This window comes from Falco peregrinus, chromosome 1, assembly GCF_023634155.1.
Source record: "Falco peregrinus isolate bFalPer1 chromosome 1, bFalPer1.pri, whole genome shotgun sequence".
Classification (NCBI taxonomy): Eukaryota; Metazoa; Chordata; class Aves; order Falconiformes; family Falconidae; genus Falco; species Falco peregrinus.
The window spans coordinates 49,946,452-49,970,014 of NC_073721.1; the positions used below are offsets into that span (position 1 = coordinate 49,946,452).

Consider the following 23,563-nt stretch of genomic DNA (forward strand, 5'->3'; position numbering starts at 1 on the left):
TCATAACCATTGACTTGGGCTCGTAGGATTTAATACACAAATAATGACTGCGTAGAATTCTTCCGTGCTGTTTGAGGTTATGTGTTCTAGTTGCCTCTGATTAAGTTTGTATCATCTGCTGAAGTTTTTCTCTCTGCTATTTAAGTAAAACACCTTTTCTCCCCCCTCTCTCCTGTGCTTCAACTTTCATGCTTAAAACCTCAGGAACAATCTTGAAGACTTTATTACACCGTGCCTTTGAACTGACCCCCATGTATTTTCATCGAGACATTAGGATGGCCTTCCCATTTCCTTCTATTCTCAGTTTAAATGTTCCTGTTATGGGAATACTAAAAAAAACCCCTCAATTGCAATTAGTCATATTTTAAAAGAACCAGACTAAAGCCAGCAGGAAAAGCATCCTCTCAGTGTCAGTGTGCAAGGCCATGTGTTGGTGTGCCATTTCATCTCTTGCGTGCATTGACCACTCGTGTATTTGAGAGACCCGTTCCGTTCCGTGGCTCCCCCCATGTCTCTCTCCTTAACACGTGCCCCTTTTTGCTGATAACTTTCTGGCCTCCAGGCTACTGACAGCTGTTGTCCACTTGCTGCTAATTAAGAAAGCAGCATGAGTGATGGGAATGTGGATTGGAGAGATTGAACCCCCCTCTACTCGCAGCAAAGCGTTTCAACCTGATTAAAAAGAGTCTGACTGATGACTGATCGGCCTCTTTTTTCCTCCTCTGTCTGTTGAGCCTCTCCGTAGATAGCCTGTTTGCTATCAAAACTCGCATGTTAGGCGCTCTCTGTGCCTCCGTATTTTTTAGATCCTGTAACAATAAGCAATGTCAGAACAGATTTGCCATTGAAAAGATGGGCACGTGTGAAATTTAAGCTGCTATAAAGCCACATATTTAACATGCAAAGCGTTGTGTACATCTGTGCTCTTACTCAGAAATTCAAATGCAGGTCATATTTTTAAAATAAAAAGACATGTACTTTGTTGAAGATTTAGAACTAGCTATAAGAATCAAGATCATTATGAATTAATAGCACTGAAGTGGATAGACTGATGATTTCAAAGATTTTCCTTCTTTGTTTAAGGATTTTCCTTGTTTGGTTGGTTTCCTTGTTTTGATTTTCCTTGTTTTGCATCAGGTCCCAGTGGGTGGCGATTTATGTGCTACAGTTACAACGTGATTTTTATGATCCAGCAAGAGAATAGGTTTGAATCTGGAATTCCCTTTCTGGCCTGTGCTTCTGTGGAGGCAAAATGATAGGCTGAGGTTAAGATAATACAAGATTGTTGTTTTAATACGCAACCAGAAGACGTGAAGTCAAGGAAGAGTGATGGTAATTTGGTAAAAGAAGCCTCTTCCTGTAACGCTTGTGCTCTCTGGAGCTGTCTACCCCCAGGAATATTGCAACTCTCTGTATTTCAGATTAGACCTCCAAAATTCAATCTGAATTCTTATCTGCAGTAAGTGGGCTCTGTATAGCCCCTAGCATGCTTTGAAAGCAGTGTCGTTTGCTCTCATCTGGAATATCATTTCTCTTCTTCCTGTTGTGATTTTTCTCATACTTGACTGTTACCTTTTTACCTTGGAGATAATTGTTTCTTGATACAGTAATTCAGCACGGTCAGAGCTTCTCTTTAACAGCACTATGTATACACAGGCGTAAAATGTTTATTTACATTAAAAAATAATAATCACTGCCAGATTTGGCTCCTTAGGCGTGTGAAAATCCTTTAAAAATCCATGTCTACCACAGTATAATTGAACATGTCTAGGGTGAGGAGGACGTGCTTCTGACTGTATTTACCGGTGTTCACCTTGTATGCCCATCGTTTTGCCACATGATCACTTTCTGAAAGGGGCTTTGGAGCATTTGACTTCAGCTTTTCAAATAAAGAAGTGGCTTATGTTTGTTTGAACAAGAGCTGCTCTGGCAGTCAGTGTTACCATATATTCACCTAAACACTTTCAATACTAAAATGGTAGGAAATGCAAAACACAGTGTGCTTGTAATTAACTGAACTAGGCAGGCTCTTTGGGATGTGGGTGGTTCAGGGTGTGAAAGTGCTATAATGTCCTTGGGCAGCTTTCTGTTTTCACATGAAGAGAGCAGATGCTGACATGGTGCAAATAGAAAAGAAATCCTGTCACTAGACTGGCCCAGAGTCCCTGAGCTGTAGTCTGTAAATAAAGTGATTTATGGGTATTGTAGATGAAAATGATGTTTCTTTTTTCCCTCCAAGAAAAATATTATTTCCAAATAGATCATCTCATTATTGGCCTCTGGTTTGGCTAGTAATTTTATAAAATAAGCTTGGTAGAGTTAATGTTAGAAAATTAATGGGATGATTTCTCTACTAGTAAGAATTTATGGACACTCCAAATCTCCGTCTGTCTTGCTGTGGGAGGTAATTAAGAATATGAGGGAGTGGTTTCTTGGTTTGAAATGTTGAAAGCAACTGTAAGCATTCGTACTGTTACATCTGGAGAGCTTAATAGGGATGGTGAGCTGAGTCCTTTGCTGTGAACATTGGCTGTTTCTTTCACAGTAACCTGATTATTGCTTGGACAGCTTTGCCAAAACTGTTTACTGTCTGCTGCCTGTTGACTGGCAGTGTGTTTCAAGCCAATTACAGGAATATTACATGGCTTCAGGATCACAGTTAGTCCATTTGTCCTTTAATGCCACTCACAGTGACGTCAAGAATTGAGCTGCCATCATCCAGGTAGGTCCTCCACCCATACTGACATGGTCTTGTCTGTTCTGCATTAGCTTTTTATGTGACTGGTGGCAAGTATCACTTGCTCTGAATCCCCACCTCTTATCCATTTGTGCCATGAACTTCTGGCTGTGTAAAATGAAAAACCATCACACAGTCATTTCAGAGGCACTGAGATGGCAGTTTTGACATTAATGGGGCAAAAGAAACATTCTGCAAATTTGTATGTAAAAACTAGGTGCCCCTTTGGTGCTAGGTTAGGTTTTATTTAGACTATTGTCTAAATATAAGCCTAGAGCTTTGCTGCTAAGCCTCCAGTTGACTTCCCTTCCACTGGGTTTGTGAATGACAAAGTGTTTCAGTGGAGCTGGCACTTCTTTGTTGAGTTGTTTTGCAAATGCAGACCCAATTCTTAACAGTAGAGCACAAAACAGGAATTTCTGCTTTACAATGGGAAATGTTGGGTTTGTGTTGTTGGAGGAACAGGTTTAGTTCCTCTAATTTCCTGATTCCTTATTGTACCACAGGAATATCCTTTAAATAAATAAAAATGACAAAATAAAATCACTCCTACCAACTGGGAAAGAAGAAATATACGCAAACAATTTTGAGAACAGGCTGCTGGATTGTAGGGAGCGTTCCTACAAGAAAAATCTCCTTGGAGGTTTGTCATCTACTCCTGTTTGTCAGAGATAGACTTTATCTTTTTATCATTGAGAAACAGCTTCCCATATATATGAGAATTCTCCCTAAATATCGCCCTTTATTGCCAATTTGGCTTCTAATTAGCTAAATCCATTTCTAAAGTAGACAGTCTTATTCCAAAGTAAAACGGTGTGGGGAGTTAATAGGGAAGAACGTGCGTGTTTCCAACCTTCACCTTGATTTGAATTAACTTTCCTGGTTGGAAAAGCCTTGTCATTATAAAGTCTGAGCTATAATGTTCTTGTGGCTTTGAATGTTGGTATGTTTTATCATGATAACTACTGGTGTATTGTAGTTTCAAGCAATCTCCCTGAAAGTGTAGATCCGTACAGATGCCAGAAAACCAGCTCAGCTCTTCTGCTCAGTTCTCTGCCAACAAACGGCAAATTAACTTGACTGTACTTGAAGTATTGAAGTGTTTTCTGTTTTGTTTTGTTGTTTGTTTTTTTTTTAATTATATTGCAAAAGTGGTTTGAATCTCTGTTGGAAATGTCTTCTGTGAGGGGCATCTTTCAAAGTGTCCATGTGAGCAGGTTCAGTTTGTGACTGCTATATATAGTGGGTTTTTGTCAAATAGCAGCAATCAAGCTGTTATGGTGGTTTTGTACCTATGGCTTCAGTGTAATATCAGGGTAGACATTGAAATGGTATTGAATAAAGTCATATAGACTGTAAGAGCCTTCTGCAGAGGAACTCGGAACTCTCAACACATTTTAATGAAGCAAGTTGTCCCAAATCAAATGCCTTTTCCAAGATTTGTTTGAGACATCTTCCAGTTTTGCACTCTCTGCAATAGATACGTAGCCGGTTTTCAGGCTAATGAAGAATGATGGCACACTTAGTGTATTCAGACTTTTCTGACTGCAGAGTTGCCAAAAATGAAGCAGGAGAGATATCTTCCAGCTGTGATTCTTCTATAGAAATCAGCACTTTAGAAGTAGGTTGTAGCTGAGAGTTTGTTTGCTGAGCTTCAGAGTAGAGTTCATGAGTACACAGAGGAGAAAAAAGGAAAAATTTATTTGTTTGGGGAAGGAGGCAAATTGAGTTTATTGTGTAAATTTGTAAACGGTGCAGAAAGGAAAGGGAAGTTTCCCCCAAACACATGCTAAAACAAATGAAGTCCAAGCTCAGATTGGAAGTCTCCTTGTGAAGCTGTGCAGGGCTTCGTGGGAGAGTGCTGCTGCTGGGGAGCAGATGTTGCTGAGGCCCTGCAGTCAATGGCGGCACGTTCAGCTCCTCTCAGCCCTCTCCCACAACACACAGGTATTTCTGCTGAGCAGCACCCCATCTCCTTTTCTTCTCCCCCACCCACCCCACTTGCCAGGATATTGCAGATAACAGTATAGAAAATAGAAAGGGCTGTGAGGCTACCAGTCTGTTTGTTTGGGTTTTGTTTTTTGTTATTGCAGAGTCTCAGACACCTAATCTCTCAGGTCTAAGTATTTTTTAGCTCATGTGGTATTAAATAGCAATTACAAAGCTATGGTTTTTACTAGGCTGCCACAAAGCTTAGTACTAGGTGCTTCTTATGCTGCAAAATAGTAAATGTGGATCATATGTACAAAGTCAGTTCTGTGTTTGTAATGTTATAGGTGGTTCTTTATTAGCTGAAAGATGGTTTACAGTGTTTCTTGTTGCTTTACTGCAGTGTAATTTATTGACTCATTGGCTGGACCCAGCTGAAGACTCAAAATCCAACCAGGATGCAGCTTGGGCAGGGTGGTTGTGCATTACCATAATATTAAATATTAAAGCACACAAGGTCTAGGAGGTATTTACTCTTCTAATAATGGCACCAAAGGTATTTTTATAAACATCTTTTTCTGTCTTTCTGTAACCCAACTGCTATGACATACTAAATCTGCTGCAGAAACCAGTAAGTTATTGAACGTCTTTCAGAGTGAAAGAGCGTAAAGTTAATCACACTGAAGCTTTGACAAAGCGCTGGGCTTAGCCTGACCGAAGTCAGTGCTCCCTGGGCATGATGGAGCATCGCCTGACCCGACCCACAGCCCGCCCGGGGCTGCAAAACCCACACCGCGTGTCCTGGGGCCTCATGGAGCTGAAGTTTCTTGTGACAGAGTAGCTGCTGTTTTCCAAATGGACCTCTTCAGCTCCCAAAGTATTGCTCAACGTACCACAAGCTGAAATTATTATTGATTCACCTTTCAGGTCTGGATGGCAGGATAGCCACACGATTGTATATTGTGTTGCAGCAACTTAAATAGCTTTGGCAGTTGTGGTTTTGCAGCTTTGTCAAAACCAAATTAAATATAAATACTGTACAAAATTATTTCTTATTTATAGAATCCTAAGGTTCTCTCTGCCACATAATCTGTGCGCTGGGCTTTCAAGCATGCTTTCTTTCATGGAGTGGATCGGTGGATCATGATTTTTGACTGCGTCTGTGTGGCACCCTGTACCTCCCTGGTACCAGGGGTGGCTCCTGGGCAGTGTCTCACTTTTGAAAACTGATGGGATACGATATGATAAGGGAAGGGGCTGTTCGTAAAAACAGCACTCAAGTAGCTGTTAATTCACCAAGATTTATTCAGTGATAAAGGAATTGTTTCAGCAAGATTGTAAAGAGATGCTGAGATAAGGTTCAACTTTGGTTTTGGTAAAACAGAGTCTCAGCGTCCTTCCCTGTAGTTATCACCCCGTTGTATGTTAGCCTTGAAGGTGTTTCTTCTTGAAATGCAGGCCAGCTTCCTGTATCAGTAGACTGGAAGCTCATTAAAAAATAGAAATGGATTCTTTGTAGGGCCCACTTTTGGTAATTTCCATTAAAGATAACAGTAACTGTTTAAACACAGATAGCCAGGGTGATATAAGAAATAACACGGCATACTAGCAAAGAATTTAGCTCCAAAGAAATTGAACTCAGCTATCCCCTTGTTAAGTAGGTTTCCAAACTTGTCATTAGGCTTGTAGCATTAAGCTACATAATATTCTGAAATAGCTAGGGAATAGCTGCTTTTTCTTCAGCGTTAACAAGTAGAATCTAGTGACTGTTTCCGTACTACTGGTGGCATGGATTCCTTCAGATTCTCTTTGTGTTTCTGCAGACATTTGTACACATCTGCCAGCGTTTGCTTCTGTAGAAGTTCATTATTGTTTGTTTTAAAGTCAGGATTTGCTGAAAAGATTGGGGAGAACTGCAGGTGTTTGTAGCAGTATGCCGTCGTCTTGAAACCTGTTGTCTGTAAGAGCGATCTAACCAGGAGATTTTAATTCAGGCATGAGGTGACAGGATAAGATGGAAAGTTGTCACAAATAATTGTTTACTGCTAAAGTAACTTTTAATGTTTATATGCAGTAGAGTGAAAGGTAGACATCCCACTTGGACTCCATGAGCTACCTCACGTTTCCTGCCACGATGGTCTAGGGATGTGCTACATCCCCAGATGATCCTGCAGCTCACAAAGACGTAGCTCCCTCCTGGGCTGCTCGGTTCAATTAACATCTCAGTTTCCCCTTGCTGGAGGCACTGATGTTTCAAATTGTGCTTATAGAAGACTAAAATTTCCTACTGCCTGCAGGCAGGCAATAAAAGTGATGGTTTGGTTGCAGATCCTATCAGGTATAGAATAGGGTATGGAATTGAGGGTATGGCCTGCAGCTCCTTAACCCTTGACGCGAGCAGCACAACAATAATGGAAAAGCAGCTTCTGACCTGATTACATCAGAAATTTCACACCTGCAGCGCTGCTGTATCACTTTGCACACAGGCTTGTCTGTATGTGGAGATAGAGAGCTGGCCCTTTGGGGCAACAGTATGGTAGTACTTCAAAGTTTAGTGATTTGCATAGCCCTCCTGTGATGCCTTGTTTTATTGAGTAAGCAATATTAGGGAAGTTTACACTGGTATTGCAGTGCCTCTAGGAGATAGTACTGGCCTGGTTCCTGAAATTCATTTTTCTTTCTCTTGCAGAGATGTGAGCCCCCAGCATGGTGCACTGAAGTTGTGCAGGCATGTTTAATCTTACTGAACCAAGTATCTGCTTTTCAGCATCTGAGCCCTGAGGATACAGTGCTAGTCAGAACAGTGAGAAATGAGGCTTCCTTGCAGAGCAGTTAGCTCATCTCCTAACATGCATGGAACAGAGCTTACATCACATTCTCACCTGGACTGTTGCCCTTAATCTACGGCACTTGCTAAAGAAGGAAATAAAATTGAGCATGTTTAAGCAAATGCTTTCCATGTTTTGATCTTATTTCTTGTGCTCAGCTCCAATGAGTGTGGGCAGTGGCTTTTGGGCAGGGGATAAGGTTCTTCCCAAGCCTACTAGAAAAGAGGGGTTAGCTTTGCAATTCAGACTGGATGTGCAAAGAGTCTGTAATCAGAGGTCAGAAATAAAGATGACTATAATTAGTAATGTCCAAAGCAACTGGAAATTGTGTCAGGCAGATCCGAGCCAGCTTCTCTTTTTTTTTTTTTTTTTTTTTTTTCCATCTTCTAATGAATGAGAGCTGAGGTTATTCTCCAAGGATGAAAGAGGGCTGAGTTTTTCCCATTTGAAACTGGTGCTGGAGGGCCAAGGCAAAGTCAAGACTGTCATTTACAACCTTGTTTTTCAGCTGTTGAACCTGTAGGCAGGTTGTGAGCAGTTAGGCTTTTCCCTAAAGCATCTAAAATAATGCGTTTCTGCTTGCCATCCTTGCAGAGTGCCAGTGACGACATTCCATCACCTTGGAGATGGATAAACAGCTTCAGCAACATCGGGTTATAATCTTTCAGGTCTGAGTTTCAAAGCTGACAGCCGTATGACTGAAACCCAAGCCTAGCAAAGGTTTTTCAGTGTGGAAGGAGTCTAAATGTGCTTGAGTAAAATGAGAGGAGGGGAGATAAAGTTTAAGCTGAGCTCAGTGACAAGGCTTTTTGCTCAGCCATGGCAGCAGCGTGAATGAAACGAATTAGCTTTGGCTTGCGTGCTCCCTACAGCCTGGAGTGACTCAGGTAGTGCGCACACATACTTGTGCCTGCAGGGCTTTATTTTTAGATGTCTGAATCACTGTCATGACTATATCCTCATAAAGCCGCTAGACGAGCGGGGATGCCCACGGACCCCATATTAAGTCATGTTTGGTGAACAGAGAAATTCAAAAGATTCCCTTGCAACTGTTGCAATTTCTGTGCTCAGTGCTGTTTGCTGAAGTAATGCAGAGGCTATGCCTGTAGCTGGATTATTTTTTTCCATTTAAAATTAAATGTTTAGTTAACAGCCATGGTGGCTTTTATGTGTAGAGCAGGGTGACCATGGACCACAGCGGTCATGTTGATGTTGGAGGCTACTTGACTTTCTTGTTGTTTTAGTGTTGCTGGCACAGGGGGAGTTATGAGTTATGTTACCAGTGTTGTAATCCCATTAGTTCTCTCGGGCTTGTAGGGCTGTGTAAAATCAGTACTTAAATGGGGAATTACCAAAGACTTACCAGATGCTGCACACAAAAGTTTGCTAGTGATTCAGTGAACTGCAACATTTCTGCTTGTGAGTTGATACAGGACCAATGTGTTGGAGTGGCTTGCTTTCAGATAAAATTGAGCAAAAGTCCTGTCTGCTGCTTATCAATAAATTACAGTATCTTTTTCAAAAAGGAGTCTCAAAGACAGCTTTGGTGTGCTGGAGGAAAGTGAACTTGGGCAGCAAAGTTCTTCTCCCTTAAATCCCTGCCTGTTCAATTGATGGTACCTTTTTCCTTCCCCCCCCCCCCCCCCCCCCCCCCCGGTAAATCAGTTGGGTGGCATTGCTGCAGTTTGAGCAGCTAAAGGATTCCTGGATTATGTGTGTGCATGCGAGGAGATTTCTCTTTTCTGAAATACTTCAGGCTTAGAAGAGGACTAGGAGGGAACATGGTCAGCTGCTCTGAGTTTGCTGCTTGGTCTGATGCATCTTCACTTCCTCGCAGCCTGAAGATTTGCTTCCAAATATGAAGCTGGAAGGAAGAAGAGCTGTAATACTAATGCACCATAAAATTAATGTTGTTGACTGACCCAATCCTTTTCACTGCAGTCGGGAGATGTATCTGAATTGATAAGTTGCCCTCTGTGCCTCGCAAACCCCTTGCAAACACTGTGAGCTCTTTCCATGTGAGGTTGCTGCAGCTGGAGATGCCTCATTCATGGTTGCTTGGGGGGGGGGGGGGAGCGAGTATAAAAATAAAAATGTGCTCTCTGACAAATAAAAATGTTTTGCTTCCTCTGGAGGCCCCAGAGGGCGGCATAAAAAATAATGAAGCCTGTGAGTCAGTGAGCATTGCCTGGCCAGCTGAGAGGGAACTGAGCCTCCCTTTTCCATAGAAGTTTGTGTGCTGTCATTGCACATCATTAATGCTCGCTGGTTTATGCTCATTCACTGTAATGTTGCCAAAAAAAAAAAGGGCAGTTGGTCTTTCCGCTCCCAAAAGCTGGCTGCTTCGAAGGTGACGTGATGTTAAAGGAAAAGTTTCTTTAGCGCTCAAGAATGATTGTTTGATTCTCGAGCTGCCCTTCCTCCACTGTTTTCCTCTAAAATCTGGCGGCTCTCCTAGCAGTCAGATTCCCTGGAGAGGGACTTGGAGCAGCTTACAACCAGCTCCACCTAAGGTACAAAGGTTAGGGTGGGCAAACTTCCTGATTGACACCGGACCCTCCCTTTTTTTTTCCTTTCTGGGTCCCCTACTGAATCTTTTTTTGTTTCTGAATAGATTCTCTTTGCTTCAGTCTCCGGGGGTAATGGCAAAGTTGGGAGAAGTAAATTCACGGAGATGGAAGCGGTAGGTCTGAAGCTTCTGTAGCACCCATGATGCAGCAGTGATGCGCTTATACGTTTAAAAGGGGTGTTTTAATTCTGTCACATTCTGTCTTTCCTGTAGTCACGATCGCAGTTCATTCTTTTTGCAAACACACAGCAATGCACAAGTGCTGCGTATCAGCATTTTTAGACTTCTAAACTTCTCCAGGACTTCTGGAGAAAGAGGGCATGAAATGTAGCTGAGGACTGTTTGCTGCGTAAAGCAAGAGCTGAGTTACATATTGCAGGTGGCAAAGGGCTGGGAACGTATCTGGGGTTCTCCTCGTTTGTTTCTTCAACCCTCCTTGAAAGCCTAGTGCTGGCTCTCGATCCCCGTCGCTGCACACTGGCAGGCTTGAACGTTTTGTCGCAAGACAGACAGAGGTGCCCTCCACCACAACATTATTAAAAATTATTTTTAAAAATGCCCCTGCAGTAGTTTTCTGTTGCCCACAGCTGACGGGTGAGTTTCACGTCATGCCTCCTGCATCAGCTCTGCCAGCTCTTCCGCAGAGGAGCTCGGCTGTTGGGAGAGGCTGTTTGCGTTTCAGGTTAGAGCAACATTTCTGCAAAGCTTGAAGGCTTCGATTTTTCTGTCAATCACTATTATTTTAATGTTTGTGTTACAGGAGAGCCCAAAAGCTTTAGCCAGGGCAAAGGCCTCACAGATCTGTGAACTTACAAGTATGTACTTACGGCCCTTCCCTTAACAGTGGAAGGAGGATGGTTGGGAATTCTAGCAATACTCATACAAAATCTTGAAAGACCTCTGCTTTGCAACATGTGTTGTGATTATCCTGGGAAGCTCTCGTGCCCATCTGTCTGTCCTGAATTGCCTGTTCTGTGTTTCTGACAGCAGGATTGGGTCTAGAGGAGCCAGAGCCAGAGCCCCAGCCTCACAGCCTCTCGTAGCACCAGACACATCCTCAGCGAAAAGGTCATTTTGAACTATAGCTCATTATTTTTTCCTTTTGCTTCGGAACTCTTAAAGTCCCTGTCAGCTAGGGTTTAGCTGAAACCTTGCAACTTGCCTTTTGTCTTCCTCAAATGGTGGAGCTGAGCCCAAGGGAACAAATGCCATTTTAATGGGCATCATTGTGTAACTCATTACATAAGTCACCTCTGCCTTCAAAGGACTCGTGGCATAAATGGCAGGAGCGGTTGATTAAAAGTGTGCACAATAGCTTCATTATGACATGGGGAGAGATATCTGCTGTTATTTTTAATCTGATAGCTTTTAAATATGTGCATCCAGTGGAGACCCAAATGGCCTTTGAAAAGGGAGCCATTTGTGGGATAAGATTTTTAGACTCCAGTTTGTTCTTTCTAACGAGCCGCAAGAGTCAGTTCAAGCTGGAAAATGAACTATAACCCTTTTTTAAGGCTTGATCTTCTCTAAAGCTGCAGGGTTTTGGTGTGTGAACACATACAGAGTGAGAGAAGGTGGAGAGTTTAGGTTTTCAGGTGAAGGAAAGAAAAGGTGCTGTATTCTAAAGTGGGTTTTAATGGGAAAAAAAAAAGTCTATTTGCAATTTGTTTGGTATGATTCAAGCACTAGACAAGCTGAACTTGTCTATTAATAAGTTAAATTGTCTGTCCCTGATGCTGGAGCCTGCCTGCCATTGAGCTGTGCCATGGTTACACCACCCCGACCAGGAGGTCCGAAGCAGACGGGGGTTATTTCCCACCTCTGAAGCCTCCCGGGTGCTGGTTATACTGGTGAACAGGACCTGGCAGCTGGGAAGTCTGCTGTGAGTGAGCTCTGTAAAAGGCTGAACTTTCGCTTTGACTTTTAAGTAAGTAATTTGCTGCTGGGTTAGGTTGGTGGAATTCACCAGTATGCACGTGTTTCAACTTAATTTCTGGTGTTCGTTTGAACCCAAGTGGAAAGGGACCATTTGACTATGGCAGTGGTGGACGTTGGGCTTTGACTTGCCGGCTTTCTCTTAAGCAGCCTAGTTTCTTCGCCCACAAGCAGATAAGCTGATTTATCTACCCTCCCTTGTGCCTCTTAATTCACTGTTGTTTAAATTCTGCAGTTCTTTCCTCACCAGATTTAGCTTTCTGTCAGCAAACTGGCAGGTAGCACTGCTTTGCTGGAGCTGGCGGAGCTGCTGGGGGACGAGGTGGCTTCTGGCTGGCCATGGGCTGCCCGACCCAGGGGGCTCTCAGGGTACCGAAAAAACCCTCCAGCCACCAGGCAGTGGGACTGCTCGGAGCAGGCATGTATGAGAGCACTCTCGTGTTGTGTGTGTGGTCGGACCCCAGCCGCGTGCCGGCCAGGGGGAGACAAGCCTGAGAGCTGAGCAGGGCCATGACTCAACAGCTGGAGTGTGTTCAAGCACAACGGAGCAGGAGCCTCATTAATAGGGGGGTGGATTTAGCAATGAAACACGTGACATATTAAATCTTCCAGTCAGAAATCAAGAAACTCAAATCCATAGTAAAGTAATTTTGAAGGGATTTTTTTATTCTGGTTGTGTGCAGCAGCAGAGCATCCTGACAGATGAAATACAAGGGGACAGAAAGTCAGTGGTTCCTTCGAGACAGAAACATTTTGGTGAAACAGTGTTGTGCGGTTTTTTTCCCTCCCTTTCCAGTTGAAATCACTCCAGGTTTATTACCCTGTCTTTTCCTGTTTGTCTTATAAATATTCGGACACTGGATGGAAGAATGGGGTGCCCTTCTCCTGCACATCAGAAGGGAGAAAGAGAAGCTGAGAAAGCCAGTGCTGAGACTCCCATTGAACACTGCCGGTTATTCATCAATAAGAGGCGAGGGTAATATGATAGAACAATTTCCAGCGGGCAGACTACCAAACTCAGGAGCAACCTCAATGCTGCATTAAGGGGTTTGGTTACCGTAGACAGGCAGGAAGGAGCAGAGGGTCAGGAGAAATGTTTTGAGCACTGGCTCTGTTTTCTGCTTCTCTCTGTATGTTATCAAATTATTTGATCTGTAAAGGCATGCTGTGCTGTTTCAACTTCTTAACTGGACAGACATAGGGTGTATTAGATGCTTAAATTAGGATATAGTGTAAAGAAAGTGACTTTCTCTAAGCAGACCAGCGCTACGCTAACCAGTCTAGGAAGTCTTGCTCAGCTGTGCTTTTCACAGGAAAGTTTCAGTCTTCATCTGTAAAAACTTAGGTAACTTACACCTTTGAGCTAGACTACCTTCCTATTTATTAAAATGCAAACTCTGTATAGAATGCTTGAGTGATGTTTCTGCTTGAAGACTGTAAAGCCTATCATGCCAAATAATGTGTGTTGGCATTCACTGAATATAATCACAGCAGCTCCACCACTTGATTCATGAACATGGGGAGAGGGACGAGACTTGCATTTTGATGGAGATGCTATACTGGAGTCACTGACTCACCCCCTGCTCTGTTTAGACAAGTTTCTTCACCTTTGTGCCTGATTCCCATCTGCAGAGTAAGGTTAAGACCTAACTGTTTTAAGGATGAGAAAGATGTGTTTGTAATGTGCTTGGAAGAAGAAGAGCACTATTTTAAGTGCTTCGTGTAATTGAGTGTAAGAGAATATTGGTTTGTGACTCATTTGTTTAACTGCAAATGCATCAGAAACTTATGAGCAGATGAAATCTGGAAAATGCTTGTTGTAGATGGAAAGACATGGTAGTAAAAAGCTGCATTAATTTGTGATCTTCAAAGCAAGACTTAGCAGGGCTATTCAAACAATAACATTTATTATTTTTGCAAGTGTCAGCTGGTTTACTTCGTTAATACTATTTTAAGAAGTTCCTATTCTGCTCCGGCCACTTGCTTCTGTCTTCGCTCTGTAGGTCTGTGTCCCCTTGGAGTGTGGCATGCAAATAATTCAGTGTTTGATGTGACAAAAGGGTAAAGAGAGCAAAGGGCAATCGTTAGGCTGGTGGTGGTGAAGGGGATCTGCTGTCAGCAGAAGAGAAAGTTTCTGTGCTGACCAGACATCTCCTTTCGGAGGTTCCTGACCACGCACACGCATTGGGGGAGCCGTTCATGTGCTTGCCCCATAAAGGTGGGTAGGCATGTCTGATGGGAAGGAGGAAAGGAAACAGTCTTCTGAAATCTTTCTCCCATGTTTCTTGTCCCTACAAAGCAAAATTATCACCGTATGCCACCAAGGGTTTTGTAGGTATTGAGCATTCTCTTACTCAGACTAACAACTTGGATGTCGCTGCAGCCCATGGAGGAGCCAGACGTAATTTGTTGCTGCTACCATTATTTCCCTGTAGATTAATTATTGTCATTATTTGCCAGTTCTTGAAAAATAAATTCAGGGCCATGACTTCTTTTGGCAAGCGTGCGTATATAGAAATTCTCATATGGTGTATGAAATAAATAAATACTTTTTTTTCTTTTTTTTTTTTGGGGGGGGGGGGTAGGGGGATGTACGAGAGCATTATCGCAGCAGCCAGGAACTGTTTTCAGTGGTGACCTTCAGCACCCTGTGGAGCCGGAGAGGTTTTAAATGTTTGCAGATCCCCTGGTGGATGTAAAGCAATGACGTAAATTGTTGCTAAGTTAGGGTGCCAGCTGCTGTAAGTGATTCTTCAGAGGCCAACTGATATGTCTGGATTTATCTGCAGTGAGCAAGGTTTTTAGTGCCTCCCTCCTCAGTGCATTAAACAGGACTTTATGCTACAAAGAAAACTTTGAAAAACATTTACTCCTGTAAATGGAGAACAGGTCTGCAGGCTGACTAGATTAGAATCAGCACTGGTGCAGCTTCCATTAATAGAATGCCTGCAAAATTTTGATCTAGGGGACAGAACTAACCAGAGTTTTGGCGCTGGTGAAGGTGTTAATAGCAGGGTCTTAACACACTACCAGGAAACCAAGCTTAAAGGGAGACAGCCTTTACGGGGAGGCAAGCACAGGTTCCTTCCCTTGAGTTGTGGTTAGGCGATTTCTGAGTATGAGGAGCGGTGTTTGCGCTGCAGTGTGGTATTTAGCTTCTGGGTGCTAGATTTGACTCAGCAGCCTTTTCTGTTTGCAGCCTGCATGCTAACAAGGTGGTGCAGTGCTGCATGCATGGCACTGTGTCATTTTGACTCATTACAGCCAGTGCAGTCAATTCCCAAATAATCGAAAAGAAGAATGAAACATACAGCAAAACTGCTTACTTTTCTTGATAATGTAGTTAAAAACAATTTTGGTAACTTCTGCTGAATTATCTGGGTCACTAGAGAGCAGTTCAGACCTTCATTTATTAAAGTGCTCTTTGCTCAAAATATGTTCTAAACTGGTCTACAAGGCAGCTTAGTTTTATTTAGCTTAGTGGCTAAACAGGTAAAAATACATTCAACAGTAAGTCTGCACATAGCATGTTTGCAAACCTTTGAGATTTCTGCTTTTAAATATACCAAACCCCCATGAAAATGCAATTTTTAAGAGTTGAGCAGTTCTGTAATTATGCTCTTTCAAGGATGCCCTGGTATCCTTGGATGCCAGGATATCCAGGATGCCTTGGATATCCAAGGATGCCTCTGTTCTCTGGTTTGTCTGGTACATCTGACGTGAAATCCATTGCAAATGGCAAGGGCTAGGATTTTTAGTATGAGGTTACCCATGGAGCCACATTCAAAGGCGATGAAGTGGGTAGAGATCAGCAGACAGGCAAGGGCATGACATCGGACTGTGTTTTCCTTTCCTGAAGCAGCCAGCAGCCCCGGGTACCAGCAGAGCCCTGCCTGCACACCCACGGTGGCTGCTGACCCCCAGCCAAAACAGGTGCAGGAGCTCTGCTCTGCCAGAGGCCTCTAAGTCACATTCTGCCCTTGACTCAGTTGCTCATCTGCAAAAGAGGACGATGATTACCTCCTTTGTAAAGTACTTCGGGATCTGCTGGAGATAAGTGCTTTTGAAAGGTGTTTTTCTGTTTCTCTCCAAGGCACAGAGTGGTAGCAATCCCCCTGCTCCTGCCTTTGCACTGCGGTGTTGCTGCCTCTGAGGGGAAGCAAATGATGGTGATACTGCAGTTGGAAACACAATACAGAGCCACAGATTTATTTATTTTTATCCCATTCCACTTAATAAATTTACATGGTTGCAATAAATTTACATGGTGTGATTATCTTCCAGATAAAGCTGTAACACAATGTCCCTGGCTTCAACAAATTTACCCTAATCCAGTAATGCATTTCTGTGTCTTTCTAGATTCTGAGCGTTCCCATCTCTCCTCGTTCACTATGAAGTTGAAGGGCAAGTTTCATTCACCAAAAATAAAGAGAACCCCTTCAAAGAAAGGAAAGCAAGCTGACCTGACTGTGAAAACACCAGAGAAGTCAGCGAACAAAGTAAGCAGATGGAAAGACATGTTCTGTTAGTCTTGCTGGTTTCTTGCTAGCTGGTACTCATTTTATCGAAATCTGGTGTGTGACTTGTCCTCTCCCGAATTCTGCGGATTTTTCAGGGATCCTCAGGGTTACTTTATCCATAGTTATAAACTGCACTGTGCTTTATAAAATAAGAGCAACAAAGGCATGTACTTTACTTTGGAGAGCCTGGTGAGACCTCCTTCCATAAACATTTAAATATCTCATTATAGAATGTAGTGTATGGCCTGACACATCCTCCCTTCATGCACACCCTATGGTTATAGTTACAGCTTCCAAATAACTGCCTGGTTTTGGGGTGTGATCCTTTTAAAAAAACCCAAACCCAGGCGAGCAAATCCTTGAAGTTGGTCCAGAGATGTGCTCAATCTCTGATGACATCAGCAGGGAGAGTCAGACTGATGCATTCAAGCAGCTGCTGGTGCCAGCACACTGTTCCTCAGACCCCGCGTACTTAAGGTCTCCAGGAGGTCATCACTCTTTCCCAGCACAAAATTATCAAAGTGTTATCTCCTCTGCTGTTGGGACCTGATCACGTAGACTGGAGACTACCTCTGTAACAATACTGTTGCTGTCAGGTTTCAGGTATAAATCTAAGCCAGAAGTTAAGAACAATTGAGGTTATTTATGATAATTCAAAATCTTGCCCAGTTGTTGTTGAAAGTCTCATCCAGGGCGCAGCACCAGACAGGCAAATGTTTTTAGGTTATCTCTGCTGAAGATTGTTGTGGTGGTGTTGAGAGCAGTCAGCAAGATACAGTTAGCTTATGCTGTGTGACGTGCTTAACACCCAGAGAAGTCACTGCAGGGCTTCCTAGCCCTATTCTGCACCATCAGGTGGAAGGTGATGAGGCTTTTCATTCCCAGGCTGTAGGTTTTTCTTTTTCCTCAGGAGGCTATGGATATGCTTTCTAGGGAGCCGAGACCTTGCATTGCTGACTGCTATTAAAAAAAATAAAAAAATTTTAAAAGGTCTGAGAGTGCTCCTTGAAGGCTTTTAATTCCACTGATGTTTCAGGATGGTATATTGAGATAATTTGGAGGCCTTCCTTTAAGATGATATGTGACCACAAATTAAATAAAGTAGAAAATGAAGAGCCCTTTTCAAAATGCTATTCTGTAGCAAATATGTATTGACATGTTAATAATACGTGAAGTTTTTGCTTTTCTTGATAAGGCATGCTGAACATGTAAAACCTTTTCTTATATATAGATTGGTATTTTTTAATTGGAAAACAAAACACTTGCAATAATTTTTATTACCGTACATGATTATTTAAGCTGTATACATTTTTATACTGTGAAATATTGTTGATTTCTGTCTCATTCCTTATCTGTTTTAATAGCTACTGTCCAGCTGATCAATTAGTTGGATGTAGTAAATTCATTAGCTTTGTGTGGAAGGAGTGGGGAAGGGGATATGCCTGGATTGCCACCAGGTTCTCTCAGTGGAATATAGACATCAGTTGACAAACAGGAGATTTTCTGTCAGAAGACACAGTTGATAAACCAAATATCATTGTTTCCTCCCTCTTAAGTACTTAAGATGCTATTTTTGTACTCTTGAAGTAGATAATCACTGTAGAGCAGAAATAGCAATACCAAAAATTAATGTAAAATCACTACGTGTAACCTGAAGGTTATACTCAACCCATGCAGACATCATCTTCTCCTCTTCCCCTTTATACCTAGATGTGGGCAACATGGGGGAGTGGGGGTACAGTTTAGAGCCCCCTTTTGTCCCCTGGACCCTGTCTTTGATTCTTATTATAGGGCATATTGTAGGAGCTGTAGAGTCCTTCGACAGTATATGCAAAATTGTAATAGGTTTTTCAGTGCCAAAATTCAGGGGAAAAAAGGGACCCTTCCAGCTTTTGTAATCAGATGTATTCTGTTTGGCTCACTGTAATCCTTTCTGGGTCAGCTCTGTCTCATACGTGATGCGTTTGTAATCATTATTTAGGGGAAAACTTCAAAAATCAGGCAAAAATGTCTGTATGTGTCAGGCAGGCAGGGGAGCAGAGAGAAGATGCTGTTTTCCCTGAATATTAAGTTTATCTCATTTAATGCCCAAAAGGGAAATAGGTGAGTCAAGTGGTCCTGCCAGTTCTGCAGCTCCCAGTTACCGATCTGCTCTCTCGCTGGGATGAGTTCACCTCAACTGAGAAATTGAAAGAGAGATCAGTTCAGGTCCTCTCTGCCAACCCGGAGGTGTATCACTGCGTGTTTACTTTGGCTTTAGGGACTAAAATTTTAGGGACCACACACAAAAATGTTTGGTGGTAAAGGTTGGTATCGTTAGTTTTGTGAGATGCAGACACTGGTGTATCTTAATATCCATCCATCCCACTGGGTTATTACTCATTTCTCTGGATTTATTGCTGTCATTCTCAGGCCTCAGTGAGTGAAGCACTGAACATGAGAAATTTCAGCCTCATAGCAGCAGCCAACATTTATATGTCTGAGCTGTGGAGCAGAACCTGCAATCCCACGTAGGATGTATAGGCTTTCTTGGGGTGACTTTGTGTATGCATGTGTATGTGTATGATACCTTTGAACATCAGAAGGGGATCATGAAAAGTGCTCTTAGGGAATTTTACCCAAAGAGCTAGCGAGGAAGTTTGGGAAAAAAAAAATTAAAGAAAAAGAAAAGGGATCTGTGTCCCCAGTAGTGTCTGGTGGCTGGATTTGCATGCCTTGATGTGCTCAACAGAAGGTTTTGTGTTTCCACTTGTCGTTCTCAGCCCTTAACTCTGAGTCAAGCACATCCCTCTGACGTGCCAAGAGAGTGTTTAAGCTATTAAGTCACAGGCCTTTCTACAGGAAACAGTTGTTGAATGAAGTACATAAACAGCCATCATAGCAGGAACTGCAATCCACAGTTCTTCGCTTCTGTTTGAGAGCTCTGACCACTGGGCCATGGTCATGCTCAGTTGGGGAATATATGGGTGCTCTCATCCCTGAAATGTGTGCTCATGTCATACGAAGTGCAAAACCTTCGTGGGAGGGACTGAGCCTCTCCACATCCTGGAATAAACTGTGCAGTGGTGAGAGCACATGCCTGAAAAAAGGAAAATGTCAGTTTTTATATCAGCCGGGGTGTGCCTCTGCAAGGGAGTTTGGGGTGCTGTGTGCTGCAGACCAGAACCTGAGGTGCCTGGCAAGCAATATTGTCAAAAAGTGGAAGCAGCAGAAGAGTTTGGGCACTTCCCAGATGAGATGGAAAATGACAGGGTGGTTTGCGGATCTTGGATTGGGACTTAGGCTTCTGAAGCTGAAGCTAGATGGGACTTCGGACTCTAATCCTTTTATGCATCTGGCCCCAAATTACTAACCAGCGCTGCCTATAAATTGTTCTTCCTAAAACGTTTTGGGCTGCTGGCCTGATTTTGCAGAAAAGCAGCGGTTTAACAGCTGACAAGAGTATGGGGAGCACACAAAGCCCAGAGGTCATTAATTCTTGAAGCTGAATTTACTGAGGAGATAATGGATGAAACCTGACTCTGCTAAGCTCTTTGCTCCTTTTCTAGAAGTGTTCAGTAGTTAATTTAAATCTCACTTAGGAACTACTTGTGGCATTACAGGTCCTCCAGGCATACTCTGGTAAACTATTTAAAAATATCCCTGTCCAGAATGCCTTTAAGGTATCATGTATCACTTCTGAATTTCGTCTTCTTGTTTTGGTGGTGGTGTGGAAGTTGGTGACCACAACTCCACTTTATTCCAAAGAATTGTTCCCTTCTGCAACATTCATTCACCGATGCCAAAACTTGGCTTTCACAGTTGGTCCCCGTGGAAAGCGTGTGAGTTCCCTTTTCCAGCAGCATCACAAAATGACTTAGGTTGGAGGCTGATCAGAATGGAGTTTTTTATTTTATTTTATTTGTGAATGGAGAGACAAGATGTAGCCCATTTTCATGGAAGTAGGCGTATTGGAGTGAGCAGAATTACTCAGAATAATAAGGGTGAGCACAACGTACATCGTTGAAACTATATCAAGGATGGGTATGAAAATGGAGGCGTCTGTTTAGATTGTTCTGGAGTTCTGAAGTTTTCTGATTTGGAGGAGGGGAATGTCCTGTTTTATTTTTCTCTTTCCCCTTGGCTCGTCCACTGCATTTACTGATTAAAAAGATCTTTTGATGGTGAGATGTGCTTAAGGATTTTTATGGCATAAGAGGGGCAACTATTAAATCCAGTAGCTGTTGCTTCTTTTCTTGCATTATCATTCCTGTCTGCACCTGGGGCAGGGACAGGCAGCAGACCTGCCTGCAAAAGGTGTGCCCAGGTGGAGGACCTCCTGCAGGAGGCGGTGAGAAGGCTGTGTAGCATCAGGAAGGCTGAGAAGGAGTTAGATAGTTGGTTCCAAGTGCAGTCTGCAGCGGACCCATGGCCAAACAGCCAAAAACTCCCCTACCAGCACACCCAGGAGGGAGGGCCACCAGTAATGTGGAAGAATGGAAGCTTGCAGCAACAAGGACCTGTAGGAGGAAGAGGCTTCGCCTGAAGCCTGAGGTGCCCTTGCAGAACTGCTTCACTGCTTTGCAGACTGGAGAGGAAAGACCCATCGCATCAGGAGAGATGCTGGAGCTGAGCAAGGCAGCCCGAGCTGCTCCCCGTTGATACACAACCAGCCAACTACGAAAAGGCGGTGGGTGACAGTCGTAGGCAACTGTCTTCTGAGAGGTACAGAGGCACCCGTTTGCCACCCTGATGCACTTCTGCTTCCTGGGGGCTCGTATCAGGGATGTTACTGAGAGACTACCAAGCCTGGTACAGTCCACGGACCATTATCCTCTGCTTTTGTTTCACATGAGCACCAGTGTACAGCCAGGAGCAGTCTGAGGAGTGTCAGGAAGAGCCCTGGGAGCAGCAGTAAGGGACTCTGGAGTGCAAGTAGTTTTTTCATCAAACCTCCCCGTCAAAGGGAAGGAATTTGAAAAGGCCCATTGAATATGGTGAATCGTCAAATGCTTACAGGACAGTGCTACAGCCAAGGGTTTGGCTTCTGAGGCCATGGGACTCACTTTGAGAAACCTGGTCAGCTGGGGGCTGACGGGGTCCATCTGTCAGAGAAAGGGAAGATCATCTTTGGTCATAGGCTAGCCAAGCTGGTGAAGAGGGCTTTAAACTAAAGTTGCTAGGAGAGGGGAACCTCAATTCATCCCACTCCTACCAGTTTGATCCCAGTGCCAGCAGCATATACCCAGAGCCTGGAGAGGGATCACAGGTCAGCAGGAGATCACCTGAAGAGCAGCACAAAGGAATTCCAGCCAGTAAGTCACCTTCATCAGGGGTCCAATTTAAATGCCTCCATGCAACTGCATGTGGCATGGGGAATAAAGGATGGGTCAGTGTGACCCAGCAACATACACTTGCAGCCCAGAAAGCCAACTGTATCCTGGGCTGCATCAGAAGTGTGGCCAGCAGGCTGAGGGACGTGATTCTCTCCCTCTGTTCTGCTCTCATGAGATCCCACCTACAGTACTGAATTTAGCTCCAGGGTCCCCAACATAAGAAGGATGTGGACCTGTTGGACTGAATCTAGAGGAGGGCCACAAAGATGATCAGAGGGCTGGAGCACCTCTTCTGTTATAAAGACAGGCTGAGAGGGCTGGGGTTGTTCAGCTTGGAGAAGAGAAGGCTCCAGGGAGACCTTCCAGTACCTAAAGGGGCCTACAAGAAAGCTGGAGAGGGACTTTTTTTATAAGGGCATGTACAAGGGAGAATGGCTTTAAACTGAAAGAGGGTAGATGTAGATAAGATATTAAGAAGAAATTCTTCCCTGTGAGGGTGCTGAGGCGCTGGCACAGGCTGCCCAGAGCAGCTGGGGATGCCCCATCCCTGGAAGTGCTCCAGGCCAGGTTGGACGGGGCTTGGGGCAACCTGGGATAGTGGCAGGTGACCCTGCCCGTGGCAGGGGGGTGGAACTGGGTGATCCTTAAGGACCCTTCCAACCCAAACCGTTCTATGATTTTTTTTTCTTTCAGCCTTGCATTTTGGCATGTGGGTTTCAAAGCAGTGCCCATCATGTCATCAGTAGTGTTAATCTTGGCCTAAAACTGATCGAGATTAGCCTTGAGTTTGGAATGCACACCATTTGGGAAGTTGAGGTGTGGGCACAATTTTGCACTGACTATTCTTTTGAAAGAGTAGTAATTCAATTTAAAACTGTTTTTGGTAGAAGGGTTTTTTCTCCAGTCCTCGTGGAATGCACCCCATTCAGTGTTGCTGTACTTCAGGTGAGTTAAAGGAACTTTGCCCTTAAAAATCCTGAGGTTTTTAACATATCTTTCCTTTTTTTCCTCCTCTTTAGAATGTGTCATGGCTAGAGGAAAAGGAGAAGGAGGTCGTCAGTGCATTGCGCTACTTTAAGACTATTGTGGACAAAATGGCAATTGATAAGAAAGTACTAGAGATGCTGCCAGGTTCAGCCAGTAAAGTGCTGGAAGCCATCCTGCCCTTGGTGCAAACCGACCCGCGCATCCAGCAAAGGTAAGTTTCCTTCTTGGGTTTGGGGATGTGACAGACCAGCAGGCTCCCAGCTTCTCCGCTTCTTGTGTCTGAAGAATCCGATCATGCAGGAGACAGGAAATGCTGCAGTGACTAATGAAGGGACTGCTATTTTTACTAATTATGTGGTAGTTTTCACACATAATTTAAAAGCGGATTCCCGGCTGCAAAGAAGCCTGTGCTGTGGAAAGATAAAGCAAATCAGAATGGTTTCAGAGAGGAGGAAGGGATGATTCTTAGCATAAGCTTGGAAATACAGCATTTACTAGCACGAGATTGTCTTCAAGTGCTATACCGTTTCTGCAGTCTGTGATAGTATCCTAAAAGCTAACAAATCCAATAGCTTTTACCTGAAAAAGAGTTTATCTAAAGAGTAATCCCTTTTTGTGTTCAGTTTATCCACCCTGATATTAGAGAAGTCTGAGCCTGTACTCTTAACTGCTTTTTTGGATTTTACTGGATCAGATACAGAACAGAAGTAAATAGATGTACTTTAATAGATGAATCAGTCCAA

The 23,563-nt window shown here is 43.4% G+C and overlaps 1 protein-coding gene across 9 annotated transcripts in view; it reads left to right on the top strand.

Moving 5' to 3' along the window:
* Window positions 1–23,563, top strand: part of RAPGEF1 (Rap guanine nucleotide exchange factor 1) — a 92,326-nt gene that overhangs the window by 18,244 nt on the left and 50,519 nt on the right. For all 9 annotated transcript variants that reach the window (XM_055795294.1, XM_055795289.1, XM_055795284.1 and 6 more), the window contains 2 exons: window positions 16,358–16,497; window positions 22,853–23,031. In XM_055795294.1, the coding sequence (XP_055651269.1) occupies window positions 16,358–16,497; window positions 22,853–23,031 (319 nt within the window). The remainder of the gene's footprint in view (window positions 1–16,357; window positions 16,498–22,852; window positions 23,032–23,563) is intronic.